The 17,061-nt window shown below is 59.9% G+C and overlaps 2 protein-coding genes across 10 annotated transcripts; one reads left to right on the top strand and one right to left on the bottom strand.

Annotated features, from left to right (window-relative positions):
* Positions 1–1,536: 1,536 nt before the first annotated feature.
* Positions 1,537–8,701, top strand: LSM14B (LSM family member 14B; the record flags this gene model as incomplete). 9 transcript variants are annotated; one of them, XM_080716851.1, is made up of 9 exons in its annotated part: positions 1,537–1,663; positions 3,304–3,467; positions 4,408–4,543; positions 5,190–5,306; positions 7,144–7,311; positions 7,538–7,615; positions 7,792–7,869; positions 8,196–8,346; positions 8,530–8,701. In XM_080716851.1, 9 exons carry the CDS (start codon positions 1,537–1,539, stop codon positions 8,699–8,701), a joined length of 1,191 nt encoding a protein of 396 aa, XP_080572977.1. The 9 variants fall into 9 exon arrangements, with proteins under 9 accessions (XP_080572977.1, XP_080572975.1, XP_080572980.1 ...); XM_080716849.1 differs by having other exon boundaries at positions 7,792–7,953; XM_080716854.1 differs by lacking the exon at positions 5,190–5,306.
* A 2,547-nt stretch (positions 8,702–11,248) lies between these two features.
* Positions 11,249–16,875, bottom strand: PSMA7 (proteasome 20S subunit alpha 7; the record flags this gene model as incomplete). Its single annotated transcript, XM_080716810.1, has 7 exons — positions 11,249–11,374; positions 11,922–11,984; positions 12,549–12,668; positions 13,889–14,011; positions 14,543–14,667; positions 15,492–15,618; positions 16,780–16,875. 7 exons carry the CDS (start codon positions 16,873–16,875, stop codon positions 11,282–11,284), a joined length of 747 nt encoding a protein of 248 aa, XP_080572936.1. The 3' UTR covers positions 11,249–11,281.
* Positions 16,876–17,061: the final 186 nt, after the last annotated feature.

Raw genomic sequence — 17,061 nt, 5'->3', positions numbered from 1 at the left:
TGTTTCAAAATAAAGAATAAAAAATCGGGCTGGGGATGTAGCTTGGAGGTAGAATGCCCCTGGGTTCCATCCCCAGTGCTGAAAAAAAAAAAAAAAAAGAATAAAAATTAGGCCTGGAGTGTAGCTCAGAGGTAGAATGCCCCTGGGTTCAACCCCCACCACCTAAAATAAATAAATAAATAAATAAATGATAAGAAAATAAAACCAATAAAACTGGAAGACTTTTCTACCTTCTCCTTCGCTTCCTGTTCTTTCGCCTGTCTAGAGCTGGACGCTGCGGAGGATCTGGAGGCTTATCAGAGGGCAGGAGACCGTGCGGGTATGGGTGCAGGGTGCCCGGTAGGCCGGGTTAAAAGCCCATTCCCAGAATTCCCAGGTCTACCTGCGCAGGGCTCGGTGTCCTCCATAAACTAGGGAGTCACGGCTCCTCTGTGGCACGATGGTTTAGTTGTTCTCAACGCAGTACGAAATTCATTTCATTCCCTGACCGAGCCCGCATGTGACGTGAGTTGTCTTCCCTCGGCGGGACGCTCCGCAAGTTCTGAGGGCTTTCCATCTGTCTAAAGTGCTGGTCACGACCCATTAAATGTTTCCCAGGACCCAATATTGGACAATGAGCTGATGATACTTAAGCAAAAAACTCAAGCCCACAAGCGGGGCACACACGTGTGCAGTGGCTAATCGTGCTACAGCGGGGGGAAGAGCCGGAGGCCGAGGAGCCGTCTCTCCCGCGGCAGGGCCCGCCAGGAAGGCCGGCGGACCCAGGCCGGGGCCGGGGCAGTGGCCCAGGGGCCAGCCAGGGCTTATTTGGAGGGCCGGGCCGCGTCCCAGGCAGGGGTGCTCCCCGCGTCCGGAGCCTCCTCCTTCCCCCGCCCCGAGCACCCGCAGGAGAGGGCCGAGTCGCACCCAGGCCGGGCCCCAGTTCCGCAGGAAGGGAAACTGAGGCCGGGAGGCAAAGCCCGAGGGGAGCTGGCGGCGCCCCAGGCCCGGGCGGGCCGGCACGCGCGGCGGGCGGGGCTTGGCACCCCGCCAGGCCCGCCCCCGACTTTGCCCACAGCAGCCGCCCGCCCTCCCGCGCACACGCGCTCCGCCCGGCCCGCCCCGCCCGCGCAGCGGCGTCCAGGCGCGCCCGGGGCTCGACGGGAGCCGGCGGAGGGGCGGGGCGCCAGCGAGGCCCGCCCCCAGCCGGCTGCGCCCTACCGCGCAGGCGCAGCACGCGAGCCCGCCCCCTCCGCCCGCGGGCGGCGCGGCCATATTTAAAGGGCGGCGGGCGCGGCGAGCCAATGAGCGGCGAGCGTGCGGGGGCGGCGCGGGGCCCCGGATGTGGCTGCGGCGCCGCTCCTCCCCCGCTCCCCTGCCGGCGTCCGCGCGCCGCGCTCCGCTCGCTCCCTCGCTCGCGGCCCGCCAGCCCCTCGGCGCAGCGGACGGCGCCCGGCGGCCCGGAGCGGCAGGAGCGGGCGGCCCGGCGACCGCGCGGCGGCGGAGCGGGCGGGCCCGGCGCTCGTCCCCCGCGCCCGGCGCGCCCCGGCCGCCGCCATGAGCGGCTCCTCGGGCACCCCGTATCTGGGCAGCAAGATCAGCCTCATCTCCAAGGCGCAGATCCGCTACGAGGGCATCCTCTACACCATCGACACCGACAACTCCACCGTGGCGCTCGCCAAAGGTAGCGGCCCGCGCCGCGCGCCCAACCGCCGCCAACAGCCCGGCCGGCCCGCCGCCCCGCACGCCCCACCCGCCGGGACGCCGGGGCTCGCCGGCGCCGCCGCACAATGGCCTCCCGCTCCCCGCGCGGCGCCGCCCCTCCGCCGGGCTGCCCCTCCGCAGGTGCTGGGGCGGCGCCGAAACCCCGCGCCCCGGGCTCCGGGAAGGCCGGCTGCGGCGGAGGCGAGGAGCGCTCGCCCCGCGCCCTCCTGGAGCTCGTTAGCTCGCCGCGGTCCGGGCGGCCGGGGAGCCTCCCGCCCCGGCAGAGCGTCGGTTGGCGTCGTGGGTGCCCGGGCTGAGCTGCTTCGCCGCGACACCTATTCGGGGCGGGGATGCCTTTTAACGACAGAGCCTCAGAGGGCTGGCTGGTTTCAAGGGGCTTGTTTGTGGCTAGAGCAGTCCGGAATCGGTGAGCAGCGCAGGCAGCGCGAGCCAGACCCTCTTTGTCTTCGCCCGCCAGGGAAGATGGGGAGTGGATTCCCCAGCCGCCCAGAGGGAAGCGCAGTGCGGCCCGCTCTGCAGCAGCCTGGGCGCGTGCCGGGCCTGGCACTGGGCAGGTGCGGAGGCAGGGCCGAACCTCGCCTAGTCGAGGGAGTCCCGGGCTGCAGTTGTCCAAACCCTGGGACAATGAGTTCTCGATGCTCACGCAGGCAGGCTGTAGTGATGCGGGAGGAGGCTCACTACTCCAAGGCTCTGTGTTCAACTCTTGGTACTGAGCTTTCCTTGACTCTAGTTGAAACAGTCCTCCGTAGGGTCTGTGCCCTTAATAGATGGAGCCTGCTGTCAGGCCCAGCCTGACCCTGCAGCCAGACTGAGGAGAGGTGTAGGGCTCCTGGACCCCTTGCCTGTTGGGGATTTATAGCCCAAGGAGGTCCCTGAGGCTCAGGATTTCCGTCTAGACAAAGAAGTGTCAGAGGTTCAAATTTTGGGACCCAAGTCGGGAGTGATGGCGCACATCTATGATAGCAGTACTTGGGAGGCTGAGACAGGAGGATTGCAGGTTCGAGGACAGTCTCAGCAAGTACTGAGACTCATCAACTAGCAAGACCCCATTGCAGAAACAAAAATAAAATAGGGCTGGGGCTGTAACTCAAATAGAATGCCCTGGGTTCAACCCCCTTGTAGAAAAAAAGTCTTGGGACCTCACTCTCCTTTGCTATTTCTGTGACATTTATCAAGGTTAGTTGTGTGTAGAAGAGCAAAGGTAACTCTCAACTTGCTGGGTTTTCACGTGAGAAAACGGCTTCCCTCGCTGAGGAGGGGGTGAGGCTCTCGGTTTCATATGTACAGCTGGGCGAGGCTGGGGTGTACGCACTCTTGCTGTGTTCACCCTGGAGAACGTGGACCTTCATGGCCATGGAGCGTTCCTGGTCATTTTCGTGACCTACAGTCTCGGAGCTTCATCCACTGGTGCCTTGTGGGTGCCGTCCGCTGAAGACCAGGGAGTTGAGTTGTAAGCTTGGGTGCTTTGCTGGCCACCGTGCTTAGGGCAGGGCCTGGCCTTCTGGAAGACTTGGGAACTGTAGAGTGGGGGGATCAAGAGGATCGATGGGATGAACTTGGCAAAGGGCGATGACTTAATTCTTCTTTTTTCGACTCAAGTGAGGTCCTTTGGTACTGAAGACCGTCCCACAGATAGGCCTGCTCCCCCAAGAGAGGAGATCTATGAGTACATCATTTTCCGGGGAAGTGACATCAAGGACATCACTGTGTGTGAACCACCGAAAGCTCAGCACACGCTCCCTCAGGATCCTGCCATTGTCCAGGTAAGTGTGGCGCTGTTTCTGAGAGCTGGCGTCCATGTGGACCCTGCTGTCCTCCGTTTGGCCAGATGCTCAACTTGAGGAATGACTTTCTAACAAGAAGTGGCCTGTTTGTGTCTAGGCTGGTGTGGTACGGAAGAGTAAGTGCAGCACATAAGGAAGGCAGTGTGTTCTGTGTCTGTATGGCAGGCCCTGGGCAAGGACTGCAGCTCTGAGAGTGGTGTGAAGGGGCGTGGCTCCTGAGACCTTGCCTGGCTGCTTGGGCGTAGAGTGTGGAGAAGCAGAGTCCTGAGTGGTGTGGTGTGAGCAACATGAGATGCTTTAGGGACCACCAGCCATAGCGTCCAGCTGCTGCTGCTACATTCCAATGCAGGGTACACTCCGTTGAGTCAAAAGCCATGTGCCTGCCTGCTAGGAATACAGCCCAGGATTACCAGGGGCCCAAACTAAGATTTTGTCCCCCTGTAAATATATATCTGGGGTTCAGACTATGGCAGGTTCTGCGGGGGGCACCTGGAAAGTGGGAGCAGGCGGGGCTTTGGGAGCACGCGGGCCGAGGCTGACTTCAGACAGCTTGGAGGGAGGCTCCTCAAGTGAGCCGGCTTGAGGGACCGTGCAGAGTAGCCAGCTGGAGGAGGTGGTCCTCACAGGAGGAGCCGTCCTCCCAGAGGTTTGGGGACTGGAGAGGAGACAGGCGGATGTTGAGGAGTGGATTTAGTTCCTTGGCTGCGCCTCTGAAGGGGGTGCGTCTGGCAGGAGGAGGAGCTACTGGAGGATCTTGACTAGATCGGGAGGAATTGGTGCCGGGATTACCTGGACAGGGCGTTTGGGCACGCAGTGCCGGGGAGGCAGCTGTGGCCGTCCTGGGACCGCCCGTGCGTTGTGTGGGCAGTGGAGGTGGCTGGGTGGCCTGCACCACTCACCCTCGTGTCTCGCTGTCCAGTCTTCCCTGGGCTCCGCCTCCGCCTCGCCCTTCCAGCCGCACGTGCCTTACAGCCCCTTCAGAGGGATGCCGCCCTACGGCCCGCTGGCAGCCGGCTCCCTGCTCAGCCAGCAGTATGCTGCTTCCCTGGGTCTCGGTGAGTAACTCGTGCTGCTCGATCCCGCTCCCGCCCACCGCCCGAGACCGCGGACCACAGGTGTGCTCGGTAAGTGCCCCGGAGCAGCGCCGGCTCACTTGTGCCCAGTCGCCGTCAGCTGAGTTTTGGACTAGGTGAACCTCAAAGTGCCAGCCTGGGTCTGGGGGAAGCCTGGCACACCTGCCTGGAAGAGGAATGGTGGTCTTGGCTTCTGGAAGGGTCCTGGCTGTGCGCACTTAGAGCTCTGAATGAGGTCCCCGTTGTCCTTTCATGTACTGTTTTTATTCTACTCTCAACTGCCTTGCTCAGAAGCGGTTCAGCCAAGGGGGATGGAGGCCCAGAACCAGAGCATGTTGTCTGTGCGGTGAGCCTGGCTTCAGGCCTCAGCTCCTCAGCTGCGCTCGGGCGCGAGGTGGCGTGCGGCCCTCCACCGCTCCGCCCTGAGCCCACACCAGGTCTGCGTCGCCTTTTGCCTTGGTCGCTGTCCTAGAGCGACGGGCGGCCTTTTCACCACGCCATTGTAGAAAGCGTTCGTGTCGCTAGTGTCCGACGAGAGGTGTGGGCTCTTTCCAGGCTTGCTGACCCAAGACAAGGAAGTCCTGACTGACTCGTGTGCTCTCTCTGCTCTTCTCTCCTCGTCCTTTAGAGAAGTTGGTAAGCCCTCCAGCCTCAGCCGCTGCTTCCAGCCCTAGCTCTTCTCCATCTCCACAGCCCGTCTCAGACCTTGACCTGTCCTCAGAGCCAGCTCAGCTCACTCCCAAGGGTAACAGCAGTTTGGAGAACTACCTGCATGCTGTGTTGCAGACTGCTCTGAGGGGCGGGGTCAATGAGGCCCAGGATGCCCGGAGCATGGGCCGTTCGTTGTCCAGGCCCGGGGTCAGGGACACCGCTTCTGGTTCCGCACAGAGCCCATGGTCATCTACTGTTTTGTTGGTTCTGGGGATTGAACCCAGTGACATTCTGCCTCCGCCCTGCCCCCCCCCCCCCGGGCCTTTGTATTATTTGATTTTTGAAGTAGTTTCGCTAGGTTCTTGAGCCCTGTGGTCCTCCATCTCAGCTTCCCAAGTACTGGGATTACAGGTGTGTGCCACCAAGCTTAGCTCACTGCTGTGGTTTTAAAGAGTCAGTAGAGCGTTTTGTTTGCTTGCTGGGTCAAGGGTCTGTTTTGACCTGTCCCTGACCACACGGGAAACCTGGCTTTGGACGCAGCTGTTTCTGGGGTTCCTGGGCCCTAACCCTGTTCCTTGGGCTGCTCAGGTCCTTGTGCAGAGCCTTCAGTACCAGGCAGGAGCCTGAGTGAGCGCCTCCTGCTGGTGCCCACCTGTGTGCTGAGACAGCGCACCTGTGGGGTTTCTGGCTCCTTGGGCTGACGATTGTCCCGCACGTCAGTTTGGCACACGGCGCTGTGCTTTTCGCCACAGCTGTGGCCCTCGCCTTCCCAGTGCCAGCTCAGATGGGAGGCCGCCTGGGCTCCCGTTGCCCCGTGAGGACTGTCAGCCTTTGAGGCTGCCTTCCCAGGCCTGCGTGGCCGTGAGTGAGCTAGAGCCTTCATGACAGTTTTCCCGCTTAGCCACACTGATACTCTGATTGTCCTTAGGACCATTGACCTCGGTGTCCCCAGGGCAAGGTTGTCATAGCTGGTTTGGTTCTGTGAGAAACAGACACAGCGGGTACTGCCTCCATCGCTGTGATTGCAGGGCAGAGCGGCTTCACACCTCTGGTGGCCGTGCCCACTGAGCTGACAGGCCAGAGCAGGAGGTTCCTTGGTTCCCGTCAGAGCGGCCTCTGGGTGTTTGCCCAGCGTGTGCTGCTTGATCCGCTCAGGGAGTTGCCCAGCAGTTCCTCTCCTTGCCCTTGGGTGCAGAGCCAGGCGATCCCGCTCCTCATCTGTGTGGCTGCCTCTGACAGTAGTCACCCTACGATCAGGTCTCTGTTCTGTCTCCTCTCCTTCATCTCCGCCCAGGTCCCAAGTGCCTTTTAACAGTCACCATGGATCGGGGCAGTGGGTGCGCGAGGCCTCTGTGCTCAGCAGGCTCAGCTGACCACGCCCTGTGCTGGGATGGCCGCCCAGCTGGACTTCAGGGTCGTGCCTCGCACAGCGGTAGCCCCTTAGTAAGGCCTCCCGGAGCCCTTCCTCACGGAGAGGTGCATGTGATCTTCAGGGGCTGCAGGCTGTCCCCTCAACCAGTGTCTCCTTCATACTGTTGGCTTGGCATGGTGTGAGCAAAAGCGGCAGTGTTGTAGACTGAGCTTTGAAGTCCAGTGGGTCCCAGGCCGTTTCTAGTCAGTGCAGGCTAGAGTGGGATGGACTCCTGGACCCGTGTCCAGCAGCACGTCGAGGCTGCGGAGCCCTTGAGGAGTGAGAGCTTGTGTGGTTCCTCACCCTGGGGGACGCCTGTGTGCAGGCATGGCGCTTTCTCCCTCGCGAGTTTCCCGGAGCCCAGAGAGGAGCTGGCCTTGGTGCTGGCTGGCCTTGGCCTTCTTTTGCTGCTGGGCCAGCCTCTGGGGGAGTGTGGCCGGGTTAGGCCCTTTCTGGGCAGACCCGCCGGCCAGAGGCACACACCTGTGTTGCTTCTAACCTGCTTTCCTTCTCCACTCAGGCACGGGCTTTCCATCTGCCCCGGTCGGCAAGAGCCCCATGGTGGAGCAGGCGGTGCAGACGGGTTCTGTTGATAACCTGAATGCCAAGAAGCTGTTGGTCAGCAAGGGTGCGTCCGGGACGCAGCTCAGCGGTCGTCAGGCCCAGCCAAGCAGCAAGACTGGCAGCGGTACTTGACCACTCCTCCCGTGGTGTGCTCCATATCCTGAAAGTGGCTCCTACTGACTGGGTTGTTTCTTAAAAACAGTCAGAAGCACTCCTGTCCTAAGCGCCACCAGCCTTTGGATGGCCCATGCAGCCGCCTCTTCCGCGGGCCCCAGGCAGTGACGGTGCCCGCTTCGGTGTCGGGTTCTGCTTCTGCGGAGCTTCGCCTCACCCTTCCCTTTGCACCTTAGATGTGGTCCAGCCGGCAGCGGTGCACACCCCGGGCCAGGTGAACGATGAGAACCGAAGGCCTCAGAGGCGGCGGCCAGGTAATCCTGCCGCGCCGAGGTGACCCTGCCGCGCTGCTGCCCCGCTCCGTATCTGCCTGTGGGGCCGAGGCTGCGCTGGCCCGCTCACTCGCTCTCTCGCTCTCACTGCCGTGTGCCTGCTTGTGCTTCCCAAGCCCCACTGGAAGGTCAGCCGTCGCTGTCCTTTGTCCTCACAGGTAACCGGCGAACGAGGAATCGCTCCAGAGGGCAGAGCCGCCCAGCCACCGTCAAGGAAAACACCATCAAATTTGAAGGCGACTTTGATTTTGAGAGTGCAAATGCCCAGTTCAACCGGGAGGAGTTGGACAAAGAATTCAAGAAGAAACTGAATTTTAAAGGTCTGACGTGTATGAAAGTTGCCATCTCTGGGCTGTCCTTAGAGTGCTAAGCAAAGATGACGGGTGGTGTGGTCTGGAGACTGGACTCAGATGAGGAGCCAGTGAGCCGCGGAGCGAAGGGTGCACGTGTGGAGCGTCCTGCCCCGCAGCGGCAGTGACAGGAGGCCTGGAGCCGGGTGGCTGCTGAGGGCCTCCTGGGAGTGTTTGCTTCTGCACCTCCTGTGTTCTGCTTTTCTTTGCAGAGGACAGAGTTGAGAAGGGGGAGGAGAAGGACCCAGCCGTGGTGAGCCAGAGTGACGAAGCTCCGGCGGAGGAAGACCTCCTGGGGCCCAACTGCTACTACGATAAGTCCAAGTCGTTCTTCGACAACATCTCTTCTGAGCTCAAGACCAGGTGAGGCCTCGCGCTTGGCAGGAAGGCTGGTTCTGCGCCTCCTTGGCCTGAAGCCCTGACGCGGACCCTCAGGCTCAGGCCTGCGCCTCGGGAGCTTACGCTGCAGTGTAGGGGTGTAGGAAGCCTGCCTGCCTGCGGGTCCCACTGGCCCAGCTGGTGTCCTGACTGCAGCATGGGCTTTAGTTCCAGGCGGACCACATGGGCCGAGGAGAGGAAGCTCAACACGGAGACCTTCGGGGTGTCGGGGAGGTTCCTGCGAGGCCGCAGTTCCCGCGGTGGATTCCGAGGAGGCAGGGGCAACGGGGCAGCCCGACGCAACCCGACCTCGCACAGAGCTGGGACTGGCAGGGTGTGAGGTGCAGCCCGAGTGAGTGGACCTTCTGGGTGCTCCAATGGGAGGTGTCGGGACAGGTGCAGAAAGGCCATGGGGGGCGAGGGCAGGTTGGCTGAATTCCCCATTGACCTGAGGTGTCCGCAATGAACCCAGGTTTCTCCTGGGAGCCGGGAACCTGGGCCTCAGTGGGACCCAGGCCCCTGCCTCAGCTGAGTGGGTTCCACGTGGGCTGTGCACCTGCTGGTGTGGGACCTCCTGCCAGCCCCCTCCCCCCCCGCCAGTGGGGGAAGGGCTCTGGCCGGTCCAAGCAGCGGGGTGTGCTCACCTCCCGCTCTCTCTTGCAGGCTCCTGCCACTGAGGCACATTAGTGGCGCTCTGCACACGGACACGGGAGACGCTGTGCCTACTAGGGAGAAGCAGGTCCTGTTGTTTACTGTACTTATGTTTTGGACTTACCTGGACTTGGACGTGGTCTGAGTTAGAACCACGTGTGTTTTGGAAGTATTCCTGGGTAACCTCTTTGAGGTATCTTGATCTTTTCCTTTTTGGTTGTGCACAGCCTCATTCTAATGTTTTGGTATTTTGCAAGAAGGTTTCTAAGGCAAAGGCTTGATTCTCACTTTGTGACGGTTTCTTTTTATGACAGCTTTGACTTTTAAGTGGAACCAAATCTCATTTGGCACAGTGCGGCCAAGTGCGTCTCTAACCCATGTGCCCAGGTGCTGCTGCCTGGCACCCCATGGCCCAGGATGGGGTCTCGGGAGCTGGGCAGGGCCAGCACAGGGCGGGCGGGCATGCAGGGCGGGTGGGCCAAGGGCAGGGAAAGGGGGTGTCCCATGGATCATGTTGTGTAAGGAACCAGTGATGTTGCCAGTTGGGGGCTGGCGAGGGCGGCTAGACAGAGTGGTGGGAAGGGCCCCGATCGCCACTCAGGCACAGAGGCAGGGCAGAGGCCTGGGCATGCTCCCTGGCCGCCCCCGGCCCTCCTGTCCTGTCCTCACCAGCTCTGACCTGGGCGGGTCAGTCAGTGTCGGACTCTGGCCGGACACTTTAGTGTTCTCGTCCACTTGGAAATGAGCCAGTCTTTTTTTGCAAGGTCATTTGACCTTTTTCCTCTGATTGTAAATAGTTCTTGTGCATTTTTGTTTTAAAGGTGGGAAGAGGGAGGGTAGGGAATATAAATTTGTTGCATGAGTCAAATGGGTCAGGCCCCAGTATAGCATGCGTCCTTCGGATTGACAGGGCATTTCGTTGAGAATAAGCACCTTGGTAACTAAAGCCCTTTAAGTAGCTATTTTAGTTCTGTATTGATTAAGTTACTGTAAAAGCTTGGGTTTATTTTTGTAGGATTTCATGGCTGAGAATTAGAAGGCAGCATTGGCACTGCTCTGTTGGGGAGAAGTAAATGTAACTAAATAAACATGCAAACCTTTAAACCTTTGTTCTCTGCTCTATGACCACATTTGCGTTCTGTTCTGTCCAGGGGCCCCGGGCCTGAGGCATCCTGGGCCCGTAGGGCTGGGGGGCGGGGTATGGAACTCCAGGAAGGAGTGGCCCTGACTAGGGTACGGGTGAAGTGGCGGGCTGCTCTTCTGGGATGACTGGGAGTCTGGACACAAAAGGCTAAGGCTTAAGGCAGCAGCTTACTTTGCTGCAGGGTGTTTGCCATGCCCTGAGCGTTCCTTGGCGTGCAGGGAGCCACAGCCCTGGCTCCAGGGGACTCAGCCAGTGAGCTAAGCAGGTACTAGAGGATCTAGACAGGCCAGCTAACAAAGCTGTGAGGAGCCTTGCCGTTAACGTATCACTCGTGAGCCCGAGTGAGCCGGGCGTGGTGGTGCACACTTGTAATCCCAGCCTTCAGGAGGATCGTGGTTTGTGGTGGACAGCCTCAGCTACTTAGTGAGGCCCTCTGCAACTCAGTGAGACCCGGTTTCAAAATAAAGAATAAAAAAAAAAAGGGCAGGGGGTGTAGCTCGGAGGTCAGATGCCCTGGGTTCCATCCCCAGACCCGCAAAACAAAACAAAACAAAACAAAAAAAACACATGTCCATGCCAGATCTGTGCTTGGGACAGGAGGCGGGGGTGGGGGAAGAACAGCTGGGCAGGCAGCAGGCCCCAGGCTGCCTAGAAGCAGGAGCCCGCCCTTCCTGGCCATGGAGGGGAGGGGAGCAAGACAGTGTCAAGGTGCAGTCTACTGAAACAAGACTCAGAGCCACCTGGGCCCCGAACCCACTGCCCTGGAGACCTCCTTGCGGATCCCCAGCGCTCCGCTTGGACTAGGGGCCTGCAGCATAGGCTTAAAAGGAAACTGCCGGGCCCTCCAGAGGAGGACCTGGGGTCGCTGGGCGACAGGCCTGCAGAGGCCCAACTCGCAACTGCTGGGAAGGCAGGCACATGGCAGAGCCAGCCGGCACTCGGCACAAAGCAGGAGGGAAGGGACTCCCCCACACAACTGCTGCCGCGCACAAGGACTCGCTCACCAGAGAAGGCTACAAAACACACCTTTAATGGATCCTCGGACGGGACAGACAGGCCCTCGCCTGAGCTTGTCCACGACAGACTTAAACTGCCCAGCAAGGGTCTTCTTCAGAGGGGTCTTCATCACGACGCTTTCTTTTGTTTCTTCTTTTCATTTTCCTCTTTTTCTTTTTCAATTTCAGCAACATACTTTTCGATCTCTTCAGGATTTAGAATCTACAGGAAAAAGATTTTTTTTTTTGGCGGTAGGTGGAACCCAGAGCCTTTTTTTTTTACCTCCGGGCTATCCTCCCAGACCTATTTTATACTTTATTTGGAAACAGGGTCTCACTAAGTTGCTGAGAGCCTCGCTCAGTAGTTGGGGCTGGCTTTCAACCTGTGCGATCCTCCGGTCTCAGCCTCCTGAGCGCGGGGATTACAGGCGGGGATCAGGCACGCCGGCTAACTGGCTAACTGGCTGCTGCACAAGGTACGAGGCACTGGCGCCGCCTGCTGGGCAGCCTGGACCTGCTGCGAGCACCTGCAACCCTGCAGCCTGCCAGGGGCCGGATGCAGGCAGAGCCGCAGATGGCAGTGTTGGGTGAAAATGCATTCTGACCTCCGCACCTTGGACGTGCATAGTGGCCCTACAAAGGATCTTCCCTTCAGAGGGCACCACCACAGGGCCACTTGGCTAGGACCTTAACCCTGGGGGACCTTCCCCAGGCACCCCACAGATGTGGCCCAGGCCTGATTAGTAGAAAGCAGACCAATTGGTGATTACCTTGAGGGGCTGATCTCGCCTCATGACAGCAAGTTCAATGTTTTTGCCACCTGACTGGACCACCTTAAAGGGAAGACGGGAGCGTTAGACACCTCCACCCTTGAGACCAAAGCTGCTCTTGTGTGGACCTTAAATAGGGTGTGCACTCAAACCTGGCACTCCAGAGGGGAGGCTCAGTACCCAAAGCCTTAGTCCAAACACTGTGTGAGGTCAGGTCATGACACCTGCATGCCCTCCCGGCCGCTCAGAGCAGCTGTCCTGGCGGCCTCCTTGGACAGGCAGCAGTGGCCCCTGGGGGCGGGGGCCAGGCTCCGCTCCTGCTGGCTGCACTCTGGACTCACCTGTGGGCCCCTTCAAGGTCTCGATGGACTCAGAGCTCACGCCCACTAGCCCAGGCCTCTCAATTCCCTGACCTAGCAGCAGCCACGACTCCTGAAGGCTGAAGGAAATGGGCCGGCCACAGAGGCAGCCTGCGACTGTTCCTCCCTCTGCGCCCTGGGCGAGCCTCACCCAGCCTGCCGTGCAGGACCGCAGGCACCCGCTCCCCGCAGCAGCAGGCACTGCTGCCGCAGCCCTGCCCCGCTGGCCACCCTGTGGGCCAGGGCCACGATGTGGCCCTGCACGCACTTCCAGTAGCGCCTTGATGACCAGCTTGATGGTTAGGTCGTCTGTCTCGATGGCTTCGTCGGCATAGTTCTTCTCCAGGAACTCGCGCACTGACTTGGCGCCCCGGCCTATGGCGTTGGCCTGGAAAAGACACGTGTGCTCCTGTGGTGCAGGCTGCCTCGGCCCGCCGCCCACTCTAGCAGCATGTGGTGCGGCCACTGCACAGGCGGCTCAGCCGGTGCCGTCTGTGCTTATTCTTTTGGCACTGGGGATCGGACCCAGGTGTGCTCTACCTCTGCACTATGCCCGCAGCCCTTTTTACTTTTATTTTATTTTATTTATTTTCTTTCTTGGTGATACTGGGGGTGGAACCCAGAGGCTTTCTACCTCCAGACCCTTTTTATTTTTTAATATATTTTATTTGGAAACAGGGTCTCACTAAGTTGCTGAGAGCCTCACTAAGTAGCTGAGGCTGGCTTCGAACCTGTGTGATCCTCCTGTCTCAGCCTCCCAAGCGCGGGGATTACAAGTGTGCACCACCAGGCATGGGCCACCATGCCCGGCTCCTTTTTACTTTATTTTTAAAGAAGGTCAGCTGGGTGTGGTGGCACACTTGTAATCCCAGTACTTGGGAGGCGGAGGGTGGAGACAGGAGAATCGCAGGTTTGTGGCCAGCTTCAGCAACTTGTGAGGCACTCCACAACTCAGTGAGACCCCATTTCAAAATGAATAAATAGTCGGGGGGGCGGGGGGAGTAGAGCTTGGATGTAGAATGCCAAAGTTCAATCCCAAGTACACACATGCACAAAACAATTCTAAGTTGCTGACACTGCCCCTAACCTACAATCCTGCCTCAGCCTCCTAAGTACTGGAATCATAGGTATGTGTCGCTGTGCTACTAGTTGGTGCTAAGTTTTACTATGAATGGAATTATACTTCCATTTGGTTGAAGCTGGAGATTAGCTGGGGGTGGTGGAGCACACTTGTAATCCTAGTACTTGCAAGGCTGAAAGGGGAGAACTGCGGTTTGCAGCCAGCCTTAGCCATCTAGGCCTTCTGCAACTTAGTAAGACTGTTTTCAACTAAAAACTAAAAAACAGCCGGGGTAGCTGGAGGTAGAATGCCCTAGTACCATCAAAAGTCAAAAAGCACTGGAGATTTAACCTTCACCAGACAGACTTTTTCTGTTGTCTTTTCACTTTCCAAAGAGCAGCGCTGAGTGAATTTTTTGCTCTCCTATCTGTAACAGGATCATGGAGCAAATAGACCGCGGGTAGGACTGAGCCGACTCGCGCTGTCCCCGGCTCCCTGATGCAGGCCCTGGAGGGCCGGCCCTCCTCCCTCGCCTGCTCTGGACTCACCTTCCAGGCGTGGTAGGTGCCCGAGGGATCGGTCTGATAAAGCCTGGGCGTGCCATCGAAGTCGAAGCCCACGATGAGGGCAGAGATGCCGAACGGCCTGCGCCCGTTGCTCTGTGTGTAACGCTGGCGGGAAGAGCAGTTGTCAAAGGCAAGGAAGTCTGACTTCCTCACAGGTGTGCTTAGTGTGGGTGAGACGTCTCCACTGCCAGGCAAGCCCCAGGTTACCTGCAGCTCACGCAGGAAGTAAAACCAAGCCTCGCTCTCCACGGCCCTCCTTTCCTTCCTGCACCTCGATGTCTAGCACACTCGCCCTGGACGGGAATTATTCCCGGCATGTAAGTGAGGCTACTGGGGCTGACTGACAGGCGGACATGCATGCTGGATGTCCGCTGCTCTTAGAGATCAACCGCATCGAGGCGGGGTGCGCTTTCAGCCTCCTCCCAACTCCTTAGCGACCGGTGGTTCAGAATGGCAAAATGACAAGGGTCATTTCCCTCTAGACACTTGCCCCACGTCAATGACAGAGCAGTGCGCTCCACATGTCCAAGGAAAGCCTGCGATGAGGCAACAGACTAACTGGACGCCCACATGGAGTCGTGCCACGGGCCACCCATGGCAGCAGGCCCGCACCACCGCGAGGGGGCGGGCACCCACCTGCTTCAGACTGGCGATGTAGCGGGTGATGTACTCCACAGTGACCGGGTCCTCCACGGTGAGCCGGTGGCTCTGGCACTCTACCCGCGCCCTGTTGATGACTATCCGCGCATCGGCGGTGAGGCCTGCAGCGAGAGAGATTCTGTTACTCCTCCCGGGAGCTCCAACCAAGGACAAGAGCCACACAAGGGGGACGGCATTCAGCCTTTGGCGATTCCAGAACCGGTCCTGGGAAACCCAGCACCAATAGCATTCTCAGATTCCAACAGTGGACCCAATCAGCCTCCAGAACCTCGCTGAGAAGAGACCGCAGAGCTGGCCGTGGTGGCGCGCACCTCTAATCCCAGTACTTGGGAGGTTGAGAGTGAGACTCAGCAACCCAGTGAAAGCGCATTCCAAAAGTGAAATGAAAACATAAAGGGCTGGGGAGGTGGCTCGGAGGTAGAATGCTCCGGGCTCCATCCCCAGTATTGCAAAAATAAGTAAATAAAAACTAAACAAAAAGGGCTGGGGATGTGGCTCAGAAGGTAGAATGCCCGGGCTCCATCCCCAGCACCCCCAAGGACCATATGAAAATTGTGTATCAGACCCAACTTAAAACATACTAGCTGAGGCTCCCAAGTGAAGCCAATCCCGAGTTCACGTGAATTCAGATCATCCTAGACTGGGTCAGCTGAGGGTCCATGGAGACTGTGGTGACCCGACGCGCAGCCTTCTGCAAATGCTGCTCCTCCACACCGCAGGGGCAGGGCCAGCTCGAGATGGCCACTGGCCACGAAGAGTAACCGTGGAGTAGCCACTCCAGGGAGGCCAAGGAGACCGGCCACCCCGTTCCCTCTGTCCAAATCCACTTCAGGAGCAGACGGTTTACAGACCTCAAAGCTGCTATCCACCCATCTAATCCAAGCACTGTGTCTCCCCAGAAAGAGTCGGGCGGGCCCAGCCATACCCGCGAAGGCCATGCAGACGTTGTCATCCAGGGCACAGATCTTCCGCACTGTCCTCTCATCCTGGAGCTTGGCCACTGACTTCTTTTCCACACCAAGAACAACTATGTCCCTTCCTCGAACACCAACCTTTAATAAAAACCCACAAGCCACGTGAGAATGACATGCACCACCAGGCACACACAGCACACGAGGGCAGACGTTGGCATGGTCCTGGGCAGACTGGCACAGCAGCTTCAGTGGGGAGCCAGTGTGCCCCTCACACCCCCACTGCTGGTGGAGCCAATTTCACTGTACTGGCCGGAGGGTAAGCACTGTGCAGTAGTTGTGCTCCCTTCAACCCAAGGGGTACCCCTCTGGGCGTCCTGCAGCCAGCTTCTGCAGCTGTGGAGTCTGCTGAGGCCCTCCCCACCCTCCAGCACTGCCCGACATCAGGAGGAGGCAAAGGCCTGGTTCATGCCAGAACACAGCCACCCACGTAAACGCCCTTTTATGGCTGACAGCACGGGAGAAGGCTGTGCCCACTGTTAAAACATGGAAAGCTGGCTGGGCGTGGTGGCACACACTTGTAATCCCCCGCGCTCGGAGGCGGAGACAGGAGGACTGCACAGGTTCGAAGCCAGCCTCAGCTATTTAGTAAGGCTCTCGGCACCTTAGTGAGACCCTATTTCCAAATAAAGTATAAAATAGATCTGGGAGTGAAGCCTGGAGGTAGAAAAGTCCCTGGGTTCCACCCCAGTACCACACGCACACGCACACGCACACACACACACACACACACACACACACACACACAAGATGGAAAGCCACTGACAATCCGCGTCTGGGGACAAGCAGAGACTTGAGTGGGACCGTTCACCGGAGCCAGTGTGCCGGTCAGAGGGCGCTGGGGCGGGCGGGCCGGCCGCTAACGCCGCCGGGCTGTCCTGCGGGCCGCGAGGAGGAGCAGCACCCCGGGCACCTCCGCAAGGCCTTGGGAGACCCGGCAGCTCCAGGCCGCTCCCGCTGCCTGCCGGCTGTCCCCGGCACCATCGCGTGGCCGCCAACCCACCGGGAGCCGGAGAAGCTGGCTGGGCGCCGCTGATGGCCGCGCGGGCGCGCAGCAGCGGTCTCCCCTTCCCCGCCCTTTGAGCCGAGTTCGGCGGACAGTCTGGGGCTGTGGTTTCAAAATGGCCAAAGCCCAGGGAGAGGAAACCCTTCAACACGCAGCCCGTGAGCGCCCCCCCGCCCCCCGCGCCTGGGAGCGCGGGCGGCGCAGGGGGAGCCCGCCCGGGCCGCCGGGGTGCTCACCGCGGTCGAGCCCTTCTTGACGGCCTCCTGCGCGTACTCCACTTGGAAGAGGTGGCCGTCGGGCGAGAAGACGGTGATGGCGCGGTCGTAGCTCATGCCGCCGGCCCAGCTCGCCGTGCCCGAAAGCGCACACTCACCCCGCGCCGCCCCGCGCGGTGACGTCAGCGCGCCGGCCGCGTGCGTGCGCGTGCGCGCGTGCGTGCGTGCGTGCGTGCGCCGGCGGGCGGGCGGGCGGGGCGCGGGCGGAACCCCGGCGCGGGCGGGGCGGGCGGGCGGGGCGCA

The sequence above is a fragment of the Muscardinus avellanarius genome (assembly GCF_963383645.1).
Source record: "Muscardinus avellanarius genome assembly, chromosome: 19".
NCBI lineage: Eukaryota > Metazoa > Chordata > Mammalia > Rodentia > Gliridae > Muscardinus > Muscardinus avellanarius.
The sequence above is the reverse complement of the archived record's forward strand: the minus strand, read 5'-3'. Positions and strand labels throughout refer to the sequence as shown.